The 22361-nt window shown below is 46.8% G+C and overlaps 1 protein-coding gene across 1 annotated transcript in view; it reads right to left on the bottom strand.

Moving 5' to 3' along the window:
- Nucleotides 1–16397, bottom strand: part of SFR1 (SWI5 dependent homologous recombination repair protein 1) — a 51981-nt gene extending 35584 nt beyond the window's left edge. Inside the window, exons 1-2 of the mRNA XM_029610330.1 lie at nucleotides 16303–16397; nucleotides 14637–14750 (exon numbers count right to left, since the gene is read on the bottom strand). Coding sequence (XP_029466190.1) covers nucleotides 14637–14729 — 93 coding nt within the window. The 5' untranslated portion in view covers nucleotides 14730–14750; nucleotides 16303–16397. The remainder of the gene's footprint in view (nucleotides 1–14636; nucleotides 14751–16302) is intronic.
- Nucleotides 16398–22361: the final 5964 nt, after the last annotated feature.

Genomic DNA, 22361 nt, shown 5'->3' with positions numbered 1-22361 from the left:
AAGATGCGTCCTCCCGGGCCTGCACATCCAGACAGTAATACCTGGAAAAAGTGTGCAAGGAGGACCACATCGCCGCTCAGCAAATTTTGACGGGAGACAACAATCGAAGCTCCACCCATGACACTGCCTAAGCCCTAGCGGAATGAGCCCTAACCTGTTTAGGTAACGGCTACTCAGCATCCACATACACAGCTGTGATGACCTCCTTAATCCAGCAAGCATTTGTAGCCCGCAACGCCGGCTCACCCTGTTTACAACCCACCGTGGAGTTCGAACAGCCTGTCAGTCTTGCTAAGAGGTCTAGACACTTCCAATACCTCAAGAGATGTCACTTGACATCCAAGGTCCGCAACAAATGATATTCATCCACATCTCTTTCCTGTTCAGTGTCGGCAGGGAAATCGAATAATTCAAGTGAAAGTCCAAAATCACTTTTGGCAAAAAAGACGAACAGTTCACAGCTGGACCATCCCCAGAGTCACTCAGAGGAATGATTCCCAGCAAGAGTGCGCCTGCAGTTCAGAAAGCCTCCGCGCAGAACAAACTGCCTCAAGAAAAATAGTCTTCAAAGTAAATAACCTCAAGGAAAGGCTAGGCAGTGATCAAAAGGTGGGACCCGCCAGAAAATCCAGAACCAGATTAAGGATCCACAAAGGCACCGGCAACCGCAAGGGAGGACGAAGATACTTCACCCCCTTCAAGAACTGAGCCATATCCGGATGGGCTGACAAGGGTCCACCTGGTTCTGGAAACAGGCAATAGATGCCACCTGTACCTTCAAAGAATTAAAGGCCAATCCTTTAATCAACTCATCCTGCAAAATGTCCAAAATGAGTGGGATCTTAACCGAAAGAGGATGAAATCCTCATTCCTCACATCAGTCTTCAAATACTTGCCAAACCCAAACATAGGCAAAAAAGGTTGAGAAATTCTGAGCTCAAAGCAAGGTGGAAATCACAGCAGTGGAAAATCCATGCTTCAGCAACACAGCCCTTTCAAGGGCTATACCGTAAGACAAAATAGAGTCAAATTCTCGTGAAGAATAGACCACTGTCGCAACAAATCTCTTTGGAGTGGAAAACAGAGAAAGGAACCAGAAAAGAAAGTCTCTGCAGATCTGCATACCACAGTCTTCTGGGCCAGTCGAGAGCCACCAAAAGCACCATCTCTGTCTGCCTCTCAATCCTCTGAACCAACCAGCCCAACAAGGGCCCTGGGGGAAAGGCATACAAAAGCTTTCCCTTCGGCCACTCCTGTATTAGAGCATCAATGCCCAGGAAATTTGGATTTTGTCTGTGACTGAAGAAACAAGGAACCTTCGTATTGCATGATGTATTTCCTGCAACACTTGCTGACTCTTGATGCTTCCCTGGTGATTGATAGAAACCACTATCTGACATTACTAGGACTGCTTAATCCTGCAAGTGGTTGGCGAACCGCAAGCATGCCAATTGAACGACATGCGCTACCAGACGATTAATGCTCCAGAGTGACTCCTCTGCACTCTAGCGCCTCTGCACCATCAACTCCTAACAGTGAGCCACCCAACCCTGCATCCGTCATGAGCATCAGTCAGTTGGAGCTTGCAAGGAAACTCCCTTCCTTAGATGATCCGGCTGCACCCACCATTTCAGTTGGATGCCGATCTCCACTGGTAAATGAAACCATATCAAGTAGTCCAGAGACTGTAGATTCCACCAGGCAACTATGTGCACTGAAGAGGATGCACTTGTGCCCTTACCCACAGAACCACCTCTAGGGTGCCGCCATCAAACCGAGCATCTGCAAGTAAGACCATACTGTCGGGCGAACTGTTTCTATCTATCGATGGAGAAGGAACAGAGAAGGGCAACCAGGATGATGAAGGGGATGGAGCGGCTCCCCTATGGAGAAAGGCTGAAGAGGTTGGGGCTGTTCAGCTTGGAGAGGAGACGGCTGAGGGGGGATATGATAGAGGTCTTTAAGATCATGAGATATCTTGAATGAGTAGATGTGAATCGGTTATTTACACTTTCGAATAATAGAAGGACTAGGGGGCATTCCATGAAGTTAGCAAGTAGCACATTTAAGACTAATCAGAGAAAATTCTTTTTCACTCAACGCACAATAAAGCTTTGGAATTTGTTGCCAGAGGATGTGGTTAGTGCAGTTAGTGTAGCTGGGTTCAAAAAAGGTTTGGATAAGTTCTTGGAGGAGAAATCTATTAACGGCTATTAATCAAGTTTACTTAGGGAATGGCCACTGCTATTAATTGCATCAGTAGCATGGGATCTTCTTGGTGTTTGGGTAATTGCCAGGTTCTTGTGGCGTGGTTTGGCCTCTGTTGGAAACAGGATGCTGGGCTTGATGGACCCTTGGTCTGACCCAGCATGGCAATTTCTTATGTTCTAATAGTCGCACCTGAACCATCAGCTTCTGAATGCAGATCTCCAGCAGAAAAATCCTGCCTTGCTTCTTGTCAAAATGAACATCAAGATACTCCAGCATCTGGGATGGCTTTAAATTGCTCTTGACTAAGTTCACCACCCAATCTAGTTCCTGAGCAAGGAGACCACCTTGCACGAGGATTGAAGACTCTCTTCCAATTTCTTGACCCAAATTAGCCAGTCTAGGTATGGGTGGACCAGTATGCTCCCCTTTTCTCAATGCTGCTGCTACCACCATTGCCTTGAAGAAGGGTAGCTCTCGAAACTGATGTCGTCCAAAATGGTGAACCGCAGAAAACATTGATGCTCCAGATAAATGGGAATATGTAGATACGCCTCTGACAAATCCAGAGACGGAAGAAACTCCCTTGACTGTACTGCCATCATCACCGAGCATATGGTTTCCATGCGGAAACAAGTCACTCGCAAATGACAATCGGCTCCCTTCAAGTCCAGGATGGGCCGAAAAGACCCCTCCTTCTCAGGCACAACAAAATAAACAGAATAACGGCCCATATTTTCTTGTGATTCGGACACTGGAATCATGGCCCGCAAGCTCAGAGCCTCTACTACACAGTCTCCACTGCCTGCCTCTTTTGCAGGCAGCTGCAGGGAGAATCCATAAAGACGTCCCGAGGAAAGTTGAGAAATTCCAGAGCACAGCCGTCCCTTATTACCTTCAGAACCCAGTGGTCTGACGTGATCCTGATCCACCCCTGATAAAACAGAGATAGACGACCCCCTATCTCCTGCTCCAGGAGGTGGGTCGGTACACCTTCACTGAGGTGGTCGGGAGGCACCGCTACCTGAGCATGCGCCCTGTCTGGGCAGCCTGGGCCAAAAGGACTGAGACCTATCCAAAGGTCTAGCCCTCTGAGAAGCCGCTCCTCTGAAGGGTCGAAAACGTCTGAAACTCCTAGTATAACCTCTCGTGCCGAACAAGTGTGGCGCCTGCTTCTTATCCTCTGGCAAGCAAGGAACCTGGGACTCACCCCACTTATCCACCATTTTTCCAACTCACTCCCCAGAAATGAGTGATCTTTTAAAAGGCAATTTTGTAAGATTAGACTTTGAAATTGCATCGGCCAAACAATTCTGCAGCCAAAGCCGACACCTGGCCGCTATCACCAAAGAAACCCCTCTGGCAGAAGTATGGACAAGCTCGCAGCCCGCATCTTCCAAAAAGGCAGCTGCCGGTTCCATCACTGCCCTGGAATTCAAACCAGTCTCATCGACCTCCTGAGATAGAAGCAAAGAAGCGCGAGCCACCAGGGAGCATAAGAACATGCATACTGGGTCAGAGCAAGGGTCCATCTAGCCCAGCATCCTGTCTCCAACAGTGGCCAATCCAGACCACAAGAACCTGGCAAGTACCCAAAAACTAAGTATATCCCATGTTACTGTTGCTAGTAATAGCAGTGGCTATTTTCTAAGTTAACTTAATTAATAAGCAGGTAATGTACTTCTCCTCCAAGAACTTATCCAATCCTTTTTTAAACCCAGCTACACTAACTGCACTAACCATATACCCTGGTAACAAATTCCAGAGTTTAATTGTGCATTGAATGAAAAAGAACTTTCTCCAATTAGTTTTAAATGTGCCACATGCTAACTTCATGGAGTGCCCCCTAGTCCTTTTATTATCTGAAAGAGTAAATAACTGATTCACATTTACCCGTTCTAGACCTCTCATGACCTCTATCATATCCCCCCCTCAGCCGTCTCTTCTCCAAGCTGAACAGCCCTAACCTCTTTAGTCTTTCCTCATAGGGGAGCTGTTCAAACCCCTTTATCATTTTGGTCGCCCTTCTCTGTACCTTCTCCATCGCAACTATAGCTTTTTTTGAGATGCGGCAACCAAAATTGTACACAGTATTCAAGGTGCGGTCTCACCATGGAGCGATTCAGAGGAATTATTACATTTTCTGTTTTATTCACCATTCCCTTTCTAATAATTCCCAACATTCTGTTTGCTTTTTTGACTGCTGCAGCACACTGAACCAACGATTTCAATGTGTTATCCACTATGACGCTTAGATCTCTTTATTGGTGGTAGCTCCTAATATGGAACCTAACATTGTGTAACTATAGCATGGGTTATTTCTCCCTATATGCATCACCTTGCACTTATCCACATTAAATTTCATCTGCCATTTGGATGCCCAATTTTCCAGTCTCACAAGGTCTTCCTGCAATTTATCACAATCTGCTTGTGATTTAACTACTCTGAACAATTTTGTATCATCTGCAAATTTGATTACCTCACTCGTCGTATTCTTTTCCAGATCATTTATAAATATATTGAAAAGCACACGTCCCAATACAGATCCCTGAGGCACTCCACTCCCCTCTCCTCTCCACTGAGAAAATTGTCCATTTAATCCTACTCTCTGTTTCCTGTCTTTTAGCCAGTTTGTAATCCACAAAAGGACAACGCCACCTATCCCATGACTTTTTACTTTTCCTAAAAGCCTCTTATGAGGAACTTTGTCAAATGACTTCTGAAAATCATTTATCCACATGTTTATTAACTCCTTCAAAAAAGTGAAGCAGATTTGTGAGGCAAGATTTGCCTTGGGTAAAGCCATGCTGACTTTGTTCCATTAAACCATGTCTTTCTATATGTTCTGTGATTCTGATGTTTAGAACACTTTCCACTATTTTTCCTGGCACTGAAGTAAGGCTAACTGGTCTGTAGTTTCCTGGATCGCCCCTGGAGCCCTTTTTAAATACTGGGGTTACATTAGCCACCCTCCAGTCTTCAGGTACAATGGATGATTTTAATGATAGGTTACAAATTTTACTAATCACAGATAGGTCTGAAATTTCATTTTTGAGTTCCTTCAGAACCCTGGTGTGTATACCATCCGGTCCAGGTGATTTACTACTCTTCAGTTTGTCAATCAGGCCTACCACATTTTCTAGGTTCACTGTGATTTGGTTCAGTCCAACTGAATCATTACCCATGAAAACCTTCTCCGGAACGGGTATCTCCCCAACATCCTCTTCAGTAAACACCGAAGCAAAGAAATCATTTAATCTTTCCGCGATGACCTTATCTTCTTTAAGTGCCCTTGAACCCCTTGATCATCTAACTCCCTCACAGGCTTTCTGCAAATTCATTGCCACTACCTCAAAGGTCTGCTTAAGGATAGCCTCAATTCTCTTATCCTGAGCATCCTTCAATGCCTCTCCTCCTTCTACCAGAATGGTCATCCGCTTGGTGACGGAACACATTAGTGCATCCACTTTTGGAAAACGCAACTGCTCTCTCACCACCAGATCTAGGGGGTACAGACTTTCCAAGGCTTGTTCCCCTTTAAAATTAGCTTCCAGAGTGCCCCATTCATGATCAATCAACTCTTGAATAGCATCCATAACATAGAAGAAATATGATGCTTTACACAAAGTAACCAATAAGGATTCTTCTTTTGCTCAAACATGGGATCAGAACCTGGTACTCCCAGCATCTTCAGTGTCTGAGAGATTGGTGCCGGCCACTCATCTCTATGAAAGAAGTGCAACATTTTTCTATAAGGTTCCAACCCTGGAGTAATTTCTCTATCCTCCAGGGAGTAAGGATCGCTTTCCTCATCCGTGCCATCCGGGTTCCCATTAGTGTGACCCGCAATAGCCCAAGACACCTTCCAACATTTACCAGCAGTGATAGACTTGTGGAATTCCACAGCCTGCCATCCTGAACTTTCAGGTTTGGCCGGCTTGGCCAAATGTGCCTGTAGAAGGGACTACAGCCCTTGAAAAAATTCCACAAGAACCTGGGTAATTGCCAGGATCTTGTGGCCTGGTTTGGCCTCTGTTGGAAACAGGATACTGGGCTTGATGGACCCTTGGTCTGACCCAGCATGGCAATTTCTTATGTTCTTAAGACAGAAGGGTCTATACCAAAACCAGGGGTTGTTCTGGTACCCACTGAGTTGCCCTCTCCTGCTGACAAACCAGTTAGGGGAGTCTCAAAACTAGGCAAAACTTCTAACAGGTCCCCCTCCGGTTCCCTTCCTGTAACCTGCTGGGAAGGGCCAGGCTCAGCAAAATCAGTTGAAGACAACTCGCCCTGAGACTCCAAGCAGCGCTGATAAAGATTAGAGTGGACCCCCAGCTATGATCCCTGAATATGGCAAGCAGTACAAAATCGCATGGTGCTTAGGCTTCTTTGTTACCGGCGCCATGGAAAAAGAGCATCCAGAGGCAGCATGCTTAACAACAACTACAATAACAAACGAACAATTGTGTGTCCAACAATGCGCCTATACCCAGCAAGCCTGGACAGGACACCCAAGCCAAAAACTTGGACATCCAACCACATGGTCCAGGCGAACACTCAGCCTGTACACACAGGTGCGAACCAAAGTCAGACACTGCTTTCACGGGTGACTTGTGCAGGCAAAAAGCACGCAAGCGCCATTGCAGCCTACCACGCGGCGTCCCATTGAAGCCTGACAGCGGGGCCTAGCCCAAAAGGCTGCTCAACCCACCAAATCACAACTCCCCAAGTCCCCCACAGAGATGGGAATGTTCATCGGATCAGCACACCAAGGCTTGGAGATCAGAAACAGAAGAGGGCAAAGGAATCCCTAAATCTCTCTCTCCTTACTCTTTTTTTTTTTTTTTTAAACTCTTAACCTGAGCTCAGCCCATTCCAGCTGAGTAGAGTTGATCTCCAGCAGCAGGGGGAGAGGGCTAATGCCTTCACCGCCATACTCTGCTTCCTGCATCTGCTAGCCTCTCAGCTGATTCTCTCCTGGCAGCTAAGTCCTCGCCGGAAATGGCTACCAGACCGAGGACTCAACAGAGGGATCACCAGATATCACTTCAGGAGAAGCGATGCGTGATTAATCCTTCTCTTTCCTCTCTTTTTTTTTTTTTAAAAAAAAACAAGCAATCCCCAGTAAGGAGATGCACGTCTACCTTCTGCTGGATTCGGAGAATACTGGTAGGCCGATGTCAGAGCAGGGGTATATATACCATGAAGTCAGCTTTGCTCCGTCCCTACCTGCTGGTAGAGGTATATAACACACCGGTCGTGGATTAACCTGGTTGAATGCTAAGCAACAGTAAATAGATCCCATGCTGCCATTGTGCAGTTTTAAGTAGTGGCTATTTTTTAAGCCTGCTTAGTTAATAACGGTTTATTGACGTCTCTAGGAGGAACTTGTACAACCCTTTTTAAACCCAGCTACGTTAATTGCCTCAACGACATCCTCTGGAAATGAATTTTAAAGCTTAACTGTGCATTAAGTGAAAAATAATTTTCACCAACTTGTTTTGAATGTACTGCTTACTAACTTCATGGAGTGCCCCTTTGTCTTTGCATATTTTTGAAAGAGTAAAATGAAGGAATTACTTACCTGATAATTTCATTTTCCTTAGTGTAGACAGATGGACTCAGGACCAATGGGTATAGTGTGCTCCTGATAGCAGTTGGAGACGGAGTCAGATTTCAATCTGACGTCAGCACTACATATACCCGTGTACAAGGCTCTGTTCTTCAGTTTTCTCCTCGAAAAGCAGTTATGGATATATGTGTGTTTGAATAATTTTGATTAACTAGGTTAACTTGATTAACTGGAGTAACTTGATTAACTTGATTCTTGATTACTCGGATTGGTTGACGTGGTTTCTAGCTGGAGACCGCCAGGACACTCAACCGAGAAGCGCCGACACCTGGTAATATGGGTGTCTGAACTAGCGATAAGGGTTGGCTTACCCGTGCTTGTGTTGCTCTCGGGGGGGAAGATTCCCCCGAGGGTTCTTGATTACGAGGCAGCCATGTGCGGGGTGCTGAGTCCATCTGTCTACACTAAGGAAAATTAAATTATCAGGCAAGTAATTCTTCATTTCCTAGCGTGTAGCAGATGGACTCAGGACCAATGGGATGTACAAAAGCTACTCCCGAACCGGGCGGGAGGCTGCCTGTGGCCTATTTAGTACTGCCCTTGCGAATACTGTGTCCTCCTTGGCCTGAACATCCAGGCGATAGAATCTCGAGAAGGTGTGGATGGAGGACCACGTTGCCGCCCGACAGATCTCTGCAGGTGACAGCATCTTGGTTTGTGCCCAGGACACTGCCTGTGCCCTTGTGGAATGGGCCTTGACTTGTAGAGGTGGAGGCTTGCCTGCCTCTACGTAGGCCGCCTTGATTACTTCTTTGATCTAGCGGGCTATGGTCACCCACGAGGCCGCTTCCCCTTGCTTCTTCCCGCTGTGAAGAACAAATAGATGATCCGTCTTCCGTACAGGTTCCGATCTTTCCAGGTATCGGACTAGGAGTCTGCCGACATTCAGGTGGCGAAGAAGGTGTGAGTCTTCAGAGTCCTTATGCTCTTCTGGAGATGGTAGCAAGATGGTTTGGTTTAGATGGAAGTGAGAAACCACCTTTGGTAGGAAGGAGGGTACAGTGCGCAGCTGTATGGATACCGGCGTGAATCTGAGGAACGGCTCTCAGCAAGATAGTGTTTGAAGTTCGGAGATTCGACGTGCTGAACAGATTGCCACGAGGAACGCCGTCTTCAAGGTCAGGAGCCGTAGGTCTGAACGAGGCTCCCGCTAGGAAGTCTAATACTAGATTAAGATTCCATAGGGGTATCGGCCACTTTAGGGGTGGCTAAATGCGCTTGCCCCCTTTTAGAAAGGGGGAGACGTCTGGGTGGGCCGCTAGGCTGGTGCCGTCCACCCTGAGTCTGAAGCTGGCCAGGGCAGCTAGTTGTACCTTGATGGAGTTGAGAGACAGTCCTTTGTTCACGCCGTCCTGCAGAAATTCCAGGATCATGGGGATTTTGACTGTCCGCGGAAGGATGTCGTGGTCCTCGCACCAGGCTTCAAATATTCTCCATATTCATATATATGTTAAGGAGGTGGAGAATTGCGTGCTCGGAGCAGTATGTCAATCACTGGTCCTGAGTATCCCCTCTTTTTCAGGCGAGACCTCTCAATGGCCAGACCGTAAGCGAGAATCTCGTTGGGTCTTCGTGGAGGATCGGTCCTTGCTGGAGTAGATTCCTGTGTGGAGGTAGGCGTAGAGGGTTTCCCGCCAAAAGTCTTCGCATGTCCGCGTACCACTGTCTTCTTGGCCAGTCCGGGGCCACTAAAAGTACCAACCCTCTGTGGTGTACTATCTTGCAGATGATTCCACCCAGTAGTGGCCATGGAGGGAAGGCTTACAGTAGGTCCTCCTGTGGCCAGGTCTGGACGAGGGCGTCGATTCCCTGGGACAGCGGTTCCAGTCTTCGGCTGAAGAACTTGGGAACCTGGGTGTTGGACCCAGTTGCCAGAAGATTCATGGTCGGGGTTCCCCAGTGGTTTACTATCCGCTAGAAGGCTGCTGTGGACAGTGTCCATTCCCCTGGATCCAGACTCTTTCTGCTGAGGTAGTCCGCAGTGATGTTGTCTTTTCCCGCGATGTGGGCAGCTGATATCCCTTGTAGGTTTGATTCTGCCCATGTCATTAGGGGCTCTATTTCCAGGGACACCTGCTGGCTTCTGGTTGCCCCCTGGCGATTGATGTAGGCCACTGTTGTGGTGTTGTCAGACATGGCTCTGGCTGATTTGCCCCGGAGTCTGTGACTGAACCATAGGCAGGCTAGTCTGACTGTTCGGGCTTCCAGTCGGTTTATATTCCATGCCGACTCTTCTTTGTCCCATTGCCCTTGAACCGTTAGGTTCCTGGCAGTGGGCTCCCCATCCCTGCAGGCTCGCAGCCGTGATGAGCAAGGTCCATTCCGGTGGGGATAGACATGTTCCCTCGCTCAGATGGTCTTCTTGTAGCCACCATTGTAGCTGGTTCCGAACTTTTGCCGGTAGCCGGAGGGGGACGGAGTAGTTTGGAGACATCGGATTCCACTGTGACAGTAGGGAATGCTGTAGGGGCTGCATGTGGGCCCTTGCCCACGGAACGACTTCTATGGTTGATGCCATGAGTCTGAGAACTTGGAATTAGTCCCATGCCGTGGGGAGAGTGGAGTTCAACAATGCTCGTAGTTGTTCCATCATTCTCCTTCTCCTTGTAGGGGGAAGGGTGACCTTGTTCCATTTGGTGACAAACCGGACTCCCAGGTACTCTAAGGATTGGGAGGGCTGCAGGTGGCTCTTGGGTGTGTTGATGACCCACCCGAGGCTCTGCAGTAGGTTCCTTGACTCTGGCGGTTGCTTGATGGCTCTCCTCTGCACGAGGATGCCTTCTTTCCTCAGTGTCGCCACTACTACCACCGTGATCTTGGATAACGTTCGTGGAGCCGTAGCTAGACCGAACGGTAGGGCCTGGAACTAATAGTGATTGCCCAATATCGCGAAGCGTAGGAAACGCTGATGGATGCGATGGATCGGTATGTGGAGATAGGTTTCTGACAGATCCAGGAAGGTCAGAAATTCTCCCAGTTGTACAGCCTTTATGACCAAACGCAGGGTTTCCATGTGGAAGCGGGGTACCTTCAGGTAGCAATTGACGGTCTTGAGGTCCAGTATGGGCCAGAATGTTCCCTCTTTCTTGGGCATGATGAAGTAGATGGAATATTGTCCAGAATTTTGTTGGTGCGTGGGCACCGGTGTTGCCTTTAAGGCGAGGAGTTTTGATAGTGTGGTTTCCACTGTTTTCCTCTTGGAGGAGTCGTGGCACGGAGAGATCACAAACTTGTCCGGGTGGATGCTGTGGAAGCCCAGGTAGTAATCCCTCCCGGATGATGGATAGGCCCCAATTGTCCGACGTTATTTCAACCCATTTTTGGTAGAATAGGGCAAGCCTGCCCCCTATGATCTCTTCCTGTAGATGGGTCTACTGATTCTCATTGCGTGTTGCGGCTGGGGCTTGGTCCCTAGCCGGCTCCTCTTTTGTTGTGTCTGTTCCGAAAGGACTGCCCCTTGCCAGCGGGGCGGGGGCTTGGTAAGTGTTTTTGTATTGTCTATAACGCTGGGATCCTCTGCCCTTGGGTGCCTGGGGAGAGGGGCGTTGGTTCCTCTTGTTCCTGTCCTCCGGTAGACGGGGTACTGGGGATTCGCCCCATTTGTCGGCTAATTTGTCCAGGTCGCTTCCGAATAGGAGTGATCCTCTAAAGGGCATTCTCGTGAGCCTCGTCTTAGAGGTCATGTCGGCTGACCAGCTTCGGAGCCAGAGCTGTCTTCTGGCTGCCACTATGGACGAGAGGCTCCTGGCTGAGGTGCGTACTAGGTCTGAGGTCGCATCCATGAGGAATGATATTGCTGGGTCTAATGCCTCGATTGGTGTAGTCGCGTCCCTGGCCATAGCCAGGCAGGTGCGTGATACCACGGCGCAGCAGGCAGCGATCTGTAAGGTCATAGCTGATACATTGTAGGACTGCTTGAGGATGGATTTCTGCCGTCTGTCATTGGTATCCTTGAGTGAAGCTCCTCCCTCAACTGGTATAGTGGTGCAAACCAGGGCATCAACCTTGGGAAACCTCAGGAGTTCCTTCGTCGCGGGGTCCAGGGGGTAGAGAGCTTCTAGGGCTCGACCTCCCTTAAAGGTGGCCTCTGGAGCGTACCATTCCAGATCGATCAGTTGTTGTACAGCCCGTAGTGTAGAAAAATGGTGTGAGGTCTGGCGGAGCCTGGCCAGGAAGAGGCTCGCCTTGGACTCCACTGTGTTGCATGTGTCTGGGATGGCCAATGCCTTCACACTTGTGACTACAAGGTCTGATAATTCTTCTTTTGGGAAAAAGCGCATCATGGAGTGATACGGTTCCGTTCCTGGTGGGAGTTCCCCCTCTTCCAGGGGTTCTGATTCCTCCTCCGAATCATCTGTGTCCCCTAAGGGGAGGTATTTGTCCAGGGGAGGCTCATTTGGTGGAGGCCTGGAGGGGCCTGGGAGGTTCTGGACCACCGGTGGGGGTTGTGGTTGTGCCGCTGGTGGCCCTGTCTGTGCATGGATGTAGGATTGCAGCTCAGCGAAGAATCCCGCCCAGGAGAGGTTGCCTAGGACCGCACTGGGTCCGATGGCGCTTCCAGAGGGCCCCCACTGTGGAGGGGCTGAGACGGGAATAGAGAGGTCCTGGGTAGTCTCGCTGGATCCGGAATCCTCTACAGGCTGAGGGGGACCTTGTCTCGGCTCCCCCCGAGCTTCTTCGCATAGCCGGCACAGGGCGGAGGTCACTTCGAGCTGCGCCGCTCTCAGGTGGCATGCCGGGCAGAGGCTGGACCTTTAGCTATCTTGGACGGCGGTGCCATGATTTGCACATGTAGCCTGTACAGGTGTGCGTGCCGGGATGCCTGGTTATGCGCTCCGGGTGCGCCTACGTTATATGTGCATAGGAGCGGCAGATGCGCGCGCCGCTGTGCGCCCGGCGCAGATGCGCGCGCCGCCGTGCGCCCGGCTGGCCGTTGTGCACATGGCTCAGTTGTGCGAATGATGCGGTGACCGAGGAGGGGGAAGGCGCCGGCAACTACGCGGTAAGATGGCGGCCCCCGCAGAGGGTTTCCACGTGGGAGGACCCTCTTGCCGGATCAGGGTCTAGCCTGGGCGGGACTGCTCAACCCGATTGTACAGATGCCGGAGGGACGATCTGTGCGGCTGTCCGAGCCTCGGAGACCAGAGACTTAGAGAAAGTTTTCTACCTTACCGTGTCTCGGTGCTTCTCGGTCCTCTGCCGGACGGTCTCCGGCTGCAGGGGGATAGAGAATTACCTTCACCGCCGCCTCTCAGCCGCTCCCTTTTCAGGGGGCTAAGTCCAAGCTGGGTCGGCTACTGGACCGAGGCTGCCCCTCAGCCGCTCCCTTTCCCAGGGGCTAAGTCCACGCCGGGACCGAGGCTTACTTCTGAGGGATCTCGGAAATCACCTCAGGAAATCTCGACTGGGGGAGGGACCCTTAGGTATCACCGCAGAAGAGCGGGGCTCGTTTTGGAGGTAAGTTTTTGTTTCTTCCTTAAATTTGTTTGGTTTTCTAACGCTGTGCAAGCGTGTGAGAAGTCCCGAACTGCTATGGAGACGGAAAAAACTAAAGAACAGAGCCTCAGGCACGGGTATATGTACTGCTGACGTCAGATTGAAATCTGACTCCGTCTCCAACTGCTATCAGGAGCACACTATACCCATTGGTCCTGAGTCCATCTGCTATACGCTAGGAAATAACCAATTCACATCTACTTGTTTCATTCCACTCCTGATTTGACAGACCACGATCATATTCCCTCTCAGACTTCTCTTCTCCAAGTTGAACAAACTCAACCTCTTTAGCCTTTCCTCGTAGGGGAGCCATTCCATCCCCTTTATCATTTTGGTTGCCCTTCTCTGTACCTTTTCCAATGCAACTATATCTTTCTTGAAATGCAGACCTCAGAACTGCATACAATACTGTAAGTGCAGCCACAACATGGAGCGAAACAGGGACATTACGGTAGGACATTTGCAGTTTTATTCTCCATTTCTTTCCTAATAATTCCTAACATTCTGTTTGCTTTTTTGACCACCAGCACACACTGAACCGAGAATTTAAATTGTTATCCACTCTGATGCCCAACTCCTTTTCCTGGGCAGTAAGTCAGAACTTAACATCATGTAACTACATTGTGGTTACTTTTCCCTATGTGCATCACTTTGCACTTTTCAACAGTTAAAACAGAAGAAATTATTAAAACACTTAACCAAATTCAAAGTTAAGTTAAAATGCTTCCTGTAATTGTATGGTGCTTAAATAGGATACTGTTATTTTCACATTTTTTCCATATTTTGAGACTGCACAAAAAAGCTTTTTCTGCTTTACTTACAGTAATTCAACCTATTATAAATCACACTCCAGCTGACAAGATGTAAACAGACCATTAAGAAACTGCCAGCAACTTAAAAAATCACACTGGAGTATACTGAACCGACTGTGGATACTTCCGATAAAAGAAGGGGTGCGGGGGGAATCCTATACAGAATATCCATCTGTCAGTGTCTTGATGGTTGGTGCTGCTGCTCACAAGTTTCAGACTTGTGCTAATTCAACCCCTTTTGAGTCCATTGCCACCTGTCCAATATATGAGCACATATATTCTGTGTACTGTTTTACAAAAGCTTAGTGTTACTTTTTTAGGACTCTAACCACATAGCAAAGCTTAAAACATCCAAAATGTTTAAACTGAGTTAAAACTGCTACTTTAAAAAGTATAAAGAATCCAATCTTAAAACCAAGCTTTAAAGGAGCAAGACAAAAAAAAATCAGTTTTGCTAGTGAAAGGATTTATCTAGGCACTTTTCATACCTGTTTCTTTGCAGTGCTATGCTGAGAAGGAACTGGTGACACCAACCCTTCTGGGGTGCTGAGTCCTGACATAGACCTCCCAGAAGGTTCCATATTAAAACTTGCTAGTTTTACCTTAGAACAAATAGAGAAAATATATTATTTCCAGCATGTTCTAACAAATAAAGACATGTTCTACAAATATTTATAGGTTCCTTTCTCTGATAATTCGAAGGTATCACATTAATTATTTCCTGCTTCTAAAAGACAAGAGAGTTTATTCTAGTTGAAGGAGAAAATACTACTAACTGATAATTTCCTTTCCTCTGCACTCAGGCAGGCCAATCCACATCAGTGGGGTTTATGCATTTCTACCAGCAGATGGAGACAGAGTAAAGCTGACTAACTGACGTCATGGACATATAGCCCTGCCCAGACATCAACCCGACAGTATTCTCTGGAAAAGCCAAACTGTGGACAAACCGATATACTCGAACATGACTACAAACACATATCAAAATAATCCATATACATGGAAAAACTCATAACTGCTGGTATACAAAGACCTTCATATGTAGTTGGGCACCCAAAGACTCACTTATGTGTGGTTTATAAGGATATTAATTGTACTTAAAGCACTAAGATGAAATTGCGCCCAAGGATATTTTAATCATCAGTCTTTTTAATCTGGGGGTTTTTTTTTTCATTTTTTCAATATGCAATTAAAATGGTTGCATTAAGAGTTAACCAAAGACACTTAGAGTAATTTCTTAGTTTAACAGTATATGGAGCTCATGCCAACTTTTTCTAATCAAGATGCACGCTATTCTCATCAAGATGTCTGACACGATTCATGTTTCGAAAACCTCCTTCCTCAGGGGCTAATGCGGCATGAATTCATAATGATGCTCTGTGTCTTAGTTAAATGTAGATTGTGGCAATGCTTCCTAAAACAAGAAAGTTTAAGTTTGTTAAAAATTACTTAAAAAGTGAATAATCATTATTACACAATAAAACATACATGTCTTGGTTGAGAAATCCTGATTTTCATCAAACACTTTAAATGGCAGTCATGCCATTTTTAACTAAAATCCGCCATCTTGTTTGTACTTATTTATACCCTTCAGATGAATAGAAATAGACCAATAGGAAGTGACCAAATTTGAAATAAGCCAGTCAAGCTTGTTGAAATGCTGAATGGAAAAGGTTTGAAGGATGACAGTCATTGGAACGCGTCACGTGAGTATTGCACCAATCATAATAATGACATCCATTCTACGTTCTCATTCATCCCATTTGGGGAATTGGAGGACAGTTGAAAGAAACGTTGTTCTTTGTAATTTAATAAAGATTTAATGTCTCCACCTCTGTCTGATGGAATGACAGCATCTAGGATAGTCCAAAGCAGTTGTTCAAATGTGTGTTTATTTTGTAAACAATGCTTAACAATTGGTGCGAATAATTGTTTTGTATTTAATCTACTGTGATGTTCTCGCAGGCGCGCTTTAATAGATCTTGATGTACGTCATACAATTGCGGCCATGTGCAGTGAAGCATAAACTATGGTATATTCTGCGAATTACTATCAGTGTAAGATTATCTTTGAAAAAAGTAAGTGAAACAGGATCTTGCTAGGTAGCACCTTTAAGGGTGGTGGAGCACATATCACATGTTCCACACAAATTACCTGTTTGATGGGACGTATCCAGTGTATTAGTAGTTGCAGGTAATGCTGCACATACAATTTGATTCTTAATGCTTGGTCCTTTTTTTTTTTTTTAAAGAAATCAAAGAATCATCTGAAAAAACAGAAGGAAATTGAAGAAAATGCCAATGATGATGAATACTCTGGGCTATCAATTCTGCTTTATTAGAATGCTGTAATACACAAACATTCTGTGTGACAATGCTTTTTTCATGGTATTCCAATAATGACATACAATGTGAATACAATGCCAAATGGTAGGCTGTTTTAACTAAGGATAATGGATAACCTCTCTCAAAAAACCAGAGAGCCAAGTCATAAGCTTGGGTTTTAAACTCAGTGGTTGATGAGCAAATCCACTGAGTTCTGAAGAAATGGCTGACTGGTAGCCCATTCTTGAAGGTGCACGGATGAAAACTGTGATACATCAAAAGATTATTACAGTTCATTTTCTTCCAATAAATTGATGTCTCCAAACCTTTTACACTTTTGGTAATCAAAATGCCCAAAAAAAGAAATTTGATGTAAATTTGAATGCATAATGAATTTTAAATGGGAATCAATAGTGTTGATTCAATAAAAAAAAAATGTTTAATTCTTATTCTGTGGATCCCATAGAAAGAAGCGATCACAGATGTATCTCACCCAAAAAGGGATATTTGAAAAAAAAACTTGGATCTGTAGATGTACCTTTGTTCAATAACATCCATAACTAAATTAGCTATTGATGGTGCTACAGATGAACCCATAGCGATTCCAAGTATTTGAATAAAAAACACACATACAGATGCATGCCCAGGTTCTCATTCTTATACACAGAGACGCATGTCCAGGCTTCCATTCCCACCCACAGACAGATGCACACTCACGCTCTCATTCTCACTCACATAAACTCACGCCCAGGCTCCCATTCTAATCCACACACATAGAAACAGAAATAGAAACATAGAAATGATGGCAGAAGAAGACCAAACGGCCCATCCAGTCTGCCCAGCAAGCTACGCACTTTATCCTTTTTTTTTCTTCCCTTTTCTCTCTCACACCTGTTACTCTTGGCTTCCAGCACCCTCAAGCCCTATTTCCCCTCCACCCCACCACCAATGAAGAGAGCATCGCCGGATCTGCATCCAAGTGAACATCCAGCTCAATTAGGGGTAGCAACTTCCGCAACAAGCAGGCCACACCCCTGCCCCTGTCCACCGAGACTATACGATCCAGACCCCATTGGTTGCCGTCCACACCCAGATCCTCCCTTCCACACTCCCCCTGCCGCTGAAGCAGAGAGCCATGCGTTGAAAGAGAAGTATCAGACTCTCTCCCTCGCCGAAGCAGAGAGCTACACTGGACATGCATTGAAAGTAAAGTATCGGCCCAGCTACACCTTGCTTCCCTGTGAATACAAATTTTTTTTTTCTTCCACATTACCTCTTGCCGTTGAAGCCCAGAGCCATGATGGAGTCTCATCAACCCCGTGCATGTACACTGAACAAGGGCACTATCTCCAGGTAGCAGCCCCATTTCCGCGAGAGCCACACTAACTATCAACAAATATTGAACAAGTCTAATAATTGGCAATACCTATAGCCTATGACCTCACCGTTAATTTTACATACTCTTTCCCACCCCTGGTTTTTTTTTGGTTTTTTTTGGAGATGGCAGCCCTCCATCCTTCCGCTCCGTGAAGGTGGAACACCAACCACTGGCATCCCACTCGTGAATGCCTCTGTGGCTACTGCCGCTCCGTGCAGTGTTTTGCTGCCTCCTCTTTATACACGTCCTCTAGACTTGATGGATCCACAGTGTTTATCCCACGCCCCTTTGAAGTCCTTCACAGTTTTAGACTTTACCATTTCCTCCGGAAGGGCATTCCAGGCATCCACCACTCTCTCCGTGAAGAAATACTTCCTGACATTGGTTCTTAGTCTTCCTCCCTGGAGCCTCAGCTCGTAACCTCTGGTTCTGCTGATTTTTTTCTGACGGAAAAGGTTTGTCGTTGTCTTTGGATCGTTAAAGTTTTTCAAGTATCTGAAAGTCTGAATCATATCACCCCTACTCCTTCCTTTCCTCCAGGGTGTACATATTTAGATTCTTCAATCTCTCCTCGTATGACATCCGATGAAGACCCTTCACCTTTCTGGTCGCCCTTCTCTGTACCACTTCAATCCTGTCTCTGTCTCTTTGTAGATACGGTCTCCAGAACTGAACACAGTACTCCAGGTGAGGCCTCACCAAGGACCTGTACAAGGGGATAATCACTTCCCTTTTCTTACTCGATATTCATAGAAACATAGAAATGACGGCAGAAGAAGACCAAACGGCCCATCCAGTCTGCCCAGCAAGCTTCACACATTTTTTCTCTCATACTTATCTGTTTCTCTTAGCTCTTGGTTCTATTTCCCTTCCACCCCCACCATTAATGTAGAGAGCAGTGATGGAGCTGTGTCCAAGTGAAATATCTAGCTTGATTAGTTAGGGGTAGTAGGGGTAGTAACCGCCGCAATAAGCAAGCTACACCCATGCTTATTTGTTTTACCCAGACTATGTTATACAGCCCTTATTGGTTGTTTTTTCTTCTCCCCTGCCGTTGAAGCAGGGAGCTATGCTGGATATGCGTGAAGTATCAGGTTTTTTTTTTCTCCCCTGCCGTAGAAGCAGAGAGCTATGCTAGATATGCGTGAAGTATCAGTTTTTCTTCTCTCCTGCCGTTGAAGCAGAGAGTTATGCTGGATATGCGTGAAGTATCAGTCTTTCTCCCATGCCGTTGAAGCAGAGAGCCATGCTGGATATGCATTGAAAGTGAAGTATCAGGCACATTTGGTTTGGGGTAGTAACCGCCGTAACAAGCCAGCTACTCCCCATTTTGTGATTGCGAATCCTTTTTTCTTCTCCGCTGCCGTTGAAGCTATGCTGGATATGCGTGAAGCATCAGTTTTTCTTTTCCCCTGCTGTTGAAGCAGAGAGCTATGCTGGAAATGCGTGATGTATCAGTTATTCTTCTCCCCTGCCGTTGAAGCAGAGAGCTATGCTGTATATGCATTGAAAGTGAAGTATCAGGCTTATTTGGTTTGGGGTAGTAACCGCCGTAACAAGCCAGCTACTCCCCTCTTTGTGAGTGCAAATCCTTTTTTCCACATTTCCTCTTGCTGTTGAAGCTTAGAGCGATGTTGGAGTCACAGTAAGCATGTGTATGTTTATTGAATAAGGGTATTGTGTCCAGGCAGTAGCCATCATTCTGGCGAGTCACCCCCTCTTCATTGGCGGCCTCTTGACTTTATGGATCCACAGTGTTTATCCCACGCCCCTTTGAAGTCCTTCACAGTTCTGGTCTTCACCACTTCCTCCGGAAGGGCATTCCAGGCATCCACCACCCTCTCCGTGAAGAAATACTTCCTGACATTGGTTCTGAATCTTCCTCCCTGGAGCCTCAAATCGTGACCCCTGGTTCTGCTGTTTTTTTTCCTACGGAAATGGTTTGTTGTTGTCTTTGGATCATTAAAACCTTTCAAGTATCTGAAAGTCTGTATCATATCACCCCTGTTCCTCCTTTCCTCCAGGGTGTACATATTTAGATTCTTCAATCTCTCCTCGTACATCAACCGATGAAGATCCTCCACCTTCCAGGTCGCCCTTCTCTGTACCGCTTCCATCTTGTCTTTGTCTTTTTGTAGATACGGTCTCCAGAACTGAACACAGTACTCCAGGTGAGGCCTCACCAAGGACCTGTACAAGGGAATAATCACTTCCCTTTTCTTACTCGATATTCCTCTCTCTATGCAGCCCAGCATTCTTCTGGCTTTTGCTATCGCCTTGTCGCATTGTTTCGCAGACTTCATATCATTAGACACTATCACTATCACCCCAAGGTCCCTCTCCTGCTCCGTGCACATCAGCCTTCCCCCCCCCCCCCCCCCCCCCACATCGAATACAGTTCATTCGATGGGGGGGGAAAGGCTGATGTGCACGGAGCACATCAGCCTTTCCCCCCCTCTCTCTATGCAGCCCAGCATTCTTCTGGCTTTTGCTATCGCCTTGTCGCATTGTTTCGCAGACTTCATATCATTAAGACACTATGGGGGTCATTTTCAAAGGGTGGGCCATGTCCCACCTAGTTTGGGCTCAGGCCCGAACAACCAGAGCTGTCTGACCCGGAAGAGGGCCAGAGCAGTAATGCCATCGCAGAATCCCATCCGCACAACGGTGAAGAGGAAGGCCGTCGCAGGATCCCATCTCCGTGGCAGCAGAAGTAGAAGTTTGGCTGTGCTTAATGAAAAGGTCCTGTGTGTGTGATTGAGAACAGGAGTTTGAATATGTGTCTTTCTTTACATTTCTAACATATAGAGTAGTTGCCTTGGTAATTGCTCCTTTTAGATTGGTCCACTGCTGATACACGTCTCTCTCGTTCTCCCAGCCTTTTAGTTCTTCCTCTAGGTACTTCCCCATTTCTTCAAAGTCCGTGTTTTTGAACTGTAAAACTCGGGTCTTTGTGCTTCTTTTAGTGGAAAAGAAGCACAAAGACCTGAGTTTTACAGTTCAAAAACACGGACTTTGAAGAAATGGGGAAGTACCTAGAGGAAGCCCCGTTTTCGCATGCGATAGGCCTTCAATGCATGCGAAAACGTGTTTACCGCATGCGATCGCACCATATCGTAGAGAGAGAGAGAGAGAGAGAGAGACTGGCCATAATAGCATGTCCCGTAGATAGGTATTTGTATCCCTAGGATAGGCCCACCTAGTAACTCGAGGTGGGGATTAGGTAAGAGTGTAGGGGGTTAGGGGCCGCTTTCACATTCTACATGCTCTCAGACCAAGCCATGGGAGTATACATGTTTAGAAAATTTAGCATGTCGCCCTGGAGCCGAGCCCTAAGGTTCAGCAATCAGCCTGGCACAACAGGTCGAGTGCTCAGCACTTTGGTTTGCAGGGTTTTCATGAGCAGGATGGCCATCCTACCAAGGTCAGGGGCAGAGGCCACCCCACCACTGCACTCCAAAAGCCAGGTCACTTCAGCCTCCAGAGTGGCATGGGTTTCTTATAGAAAGCCTACTGAATACCCCTGCTCCTTCAGGAAAGAGAGTACCCAATACCTAAAGAGACCCACCTTGCAGCCATTGCTACTGAGGATGCCGATTGCCAGAGCCATCCTCTGTCAAGGGGCATTCAGTTACACATTTTGGTGGCCCTATTACAGGGTCAACAAACACGCGCATAACTCCTCCTGCCTAATTGCTTTAGGGCAGAGCTTTCCAAACTTTTCATGTTGGTGACACACTTTTTAGACAAACATAATTTCGTGACACAGTAATTCAGTCTACCAGCAAACCAGAAGTTAAAGGTTAAACTAACAAAATGTATTTCAACAATTTATGTATGTTTCCTTAAATATATACATAAATAAAATGTTTCACAACACAACCTATCTCATAATAAATATTTGCAGGCTTCCACTTCCTCCATGCTGATCTCGTACATTGTGAGATCGGCATAGAGAAAGTGCTACTCTTGCACATTCCCAAAGATTACATGTGCCAATCACTAAAAAGTAATTTTTTTTTTTACCTTTGCTGTCTGATCTTAGTTTTCTAATCGGTTGGTTACAGGCTTTTTTTTCCACCTTTCCTTTCTTGTTTTTTTGCCAATTCCTTTTACAGGGTCTTTTTTTCTATTTCTTTTCTCTCCATCTGTCTTCCCCCAAACACACAATCAGGTTCTCATTCTCACACGCTATCTCACACATTCTCACACACACAGGCTCTCACTCACATGCAATCTCACACATCCACAGCTCTCACTCTCACATGCCTCTCTCTCATACATACATACTGTCTCTCTCGTGCACATGCTGTCTCACTCTCACAGGCTCTCTCACTCCTACATGCTCTCTTGCTCAAGCACAGGCTCTCACTGGCACATGCTGTCCCTCTGCACGGGTTGCCGAAGGATGGGCTCTTCAGAGGCCCTGATCTTCCCTGGCCGTGACATGGGATCTGCAGCGGCCCTGCTATCGGGTTTCCTCCTCTTCTCGGGCTGCCGCGACGTGGGAT

Source organism: Rhinatrema bivittatum, chromosome 7, assembly GCF_901001135.1.
Source record: "Rhinatrema bivittatum chromosome 7, aRhiBiv1.1, whole genome shotgun sequence".
In the NCBI taxonomy this organism is placed as follows: domain Eukaryota; kingdom Metazoa; phylum Chordata; class Amphibia; order Gymnophiona; family Rhinatrematidae; genus Rhinatrema; species Rhinatrema bivittatum.
This window is presented reverse-complemented; position numbering and strand designations above follow the sequence as displayed.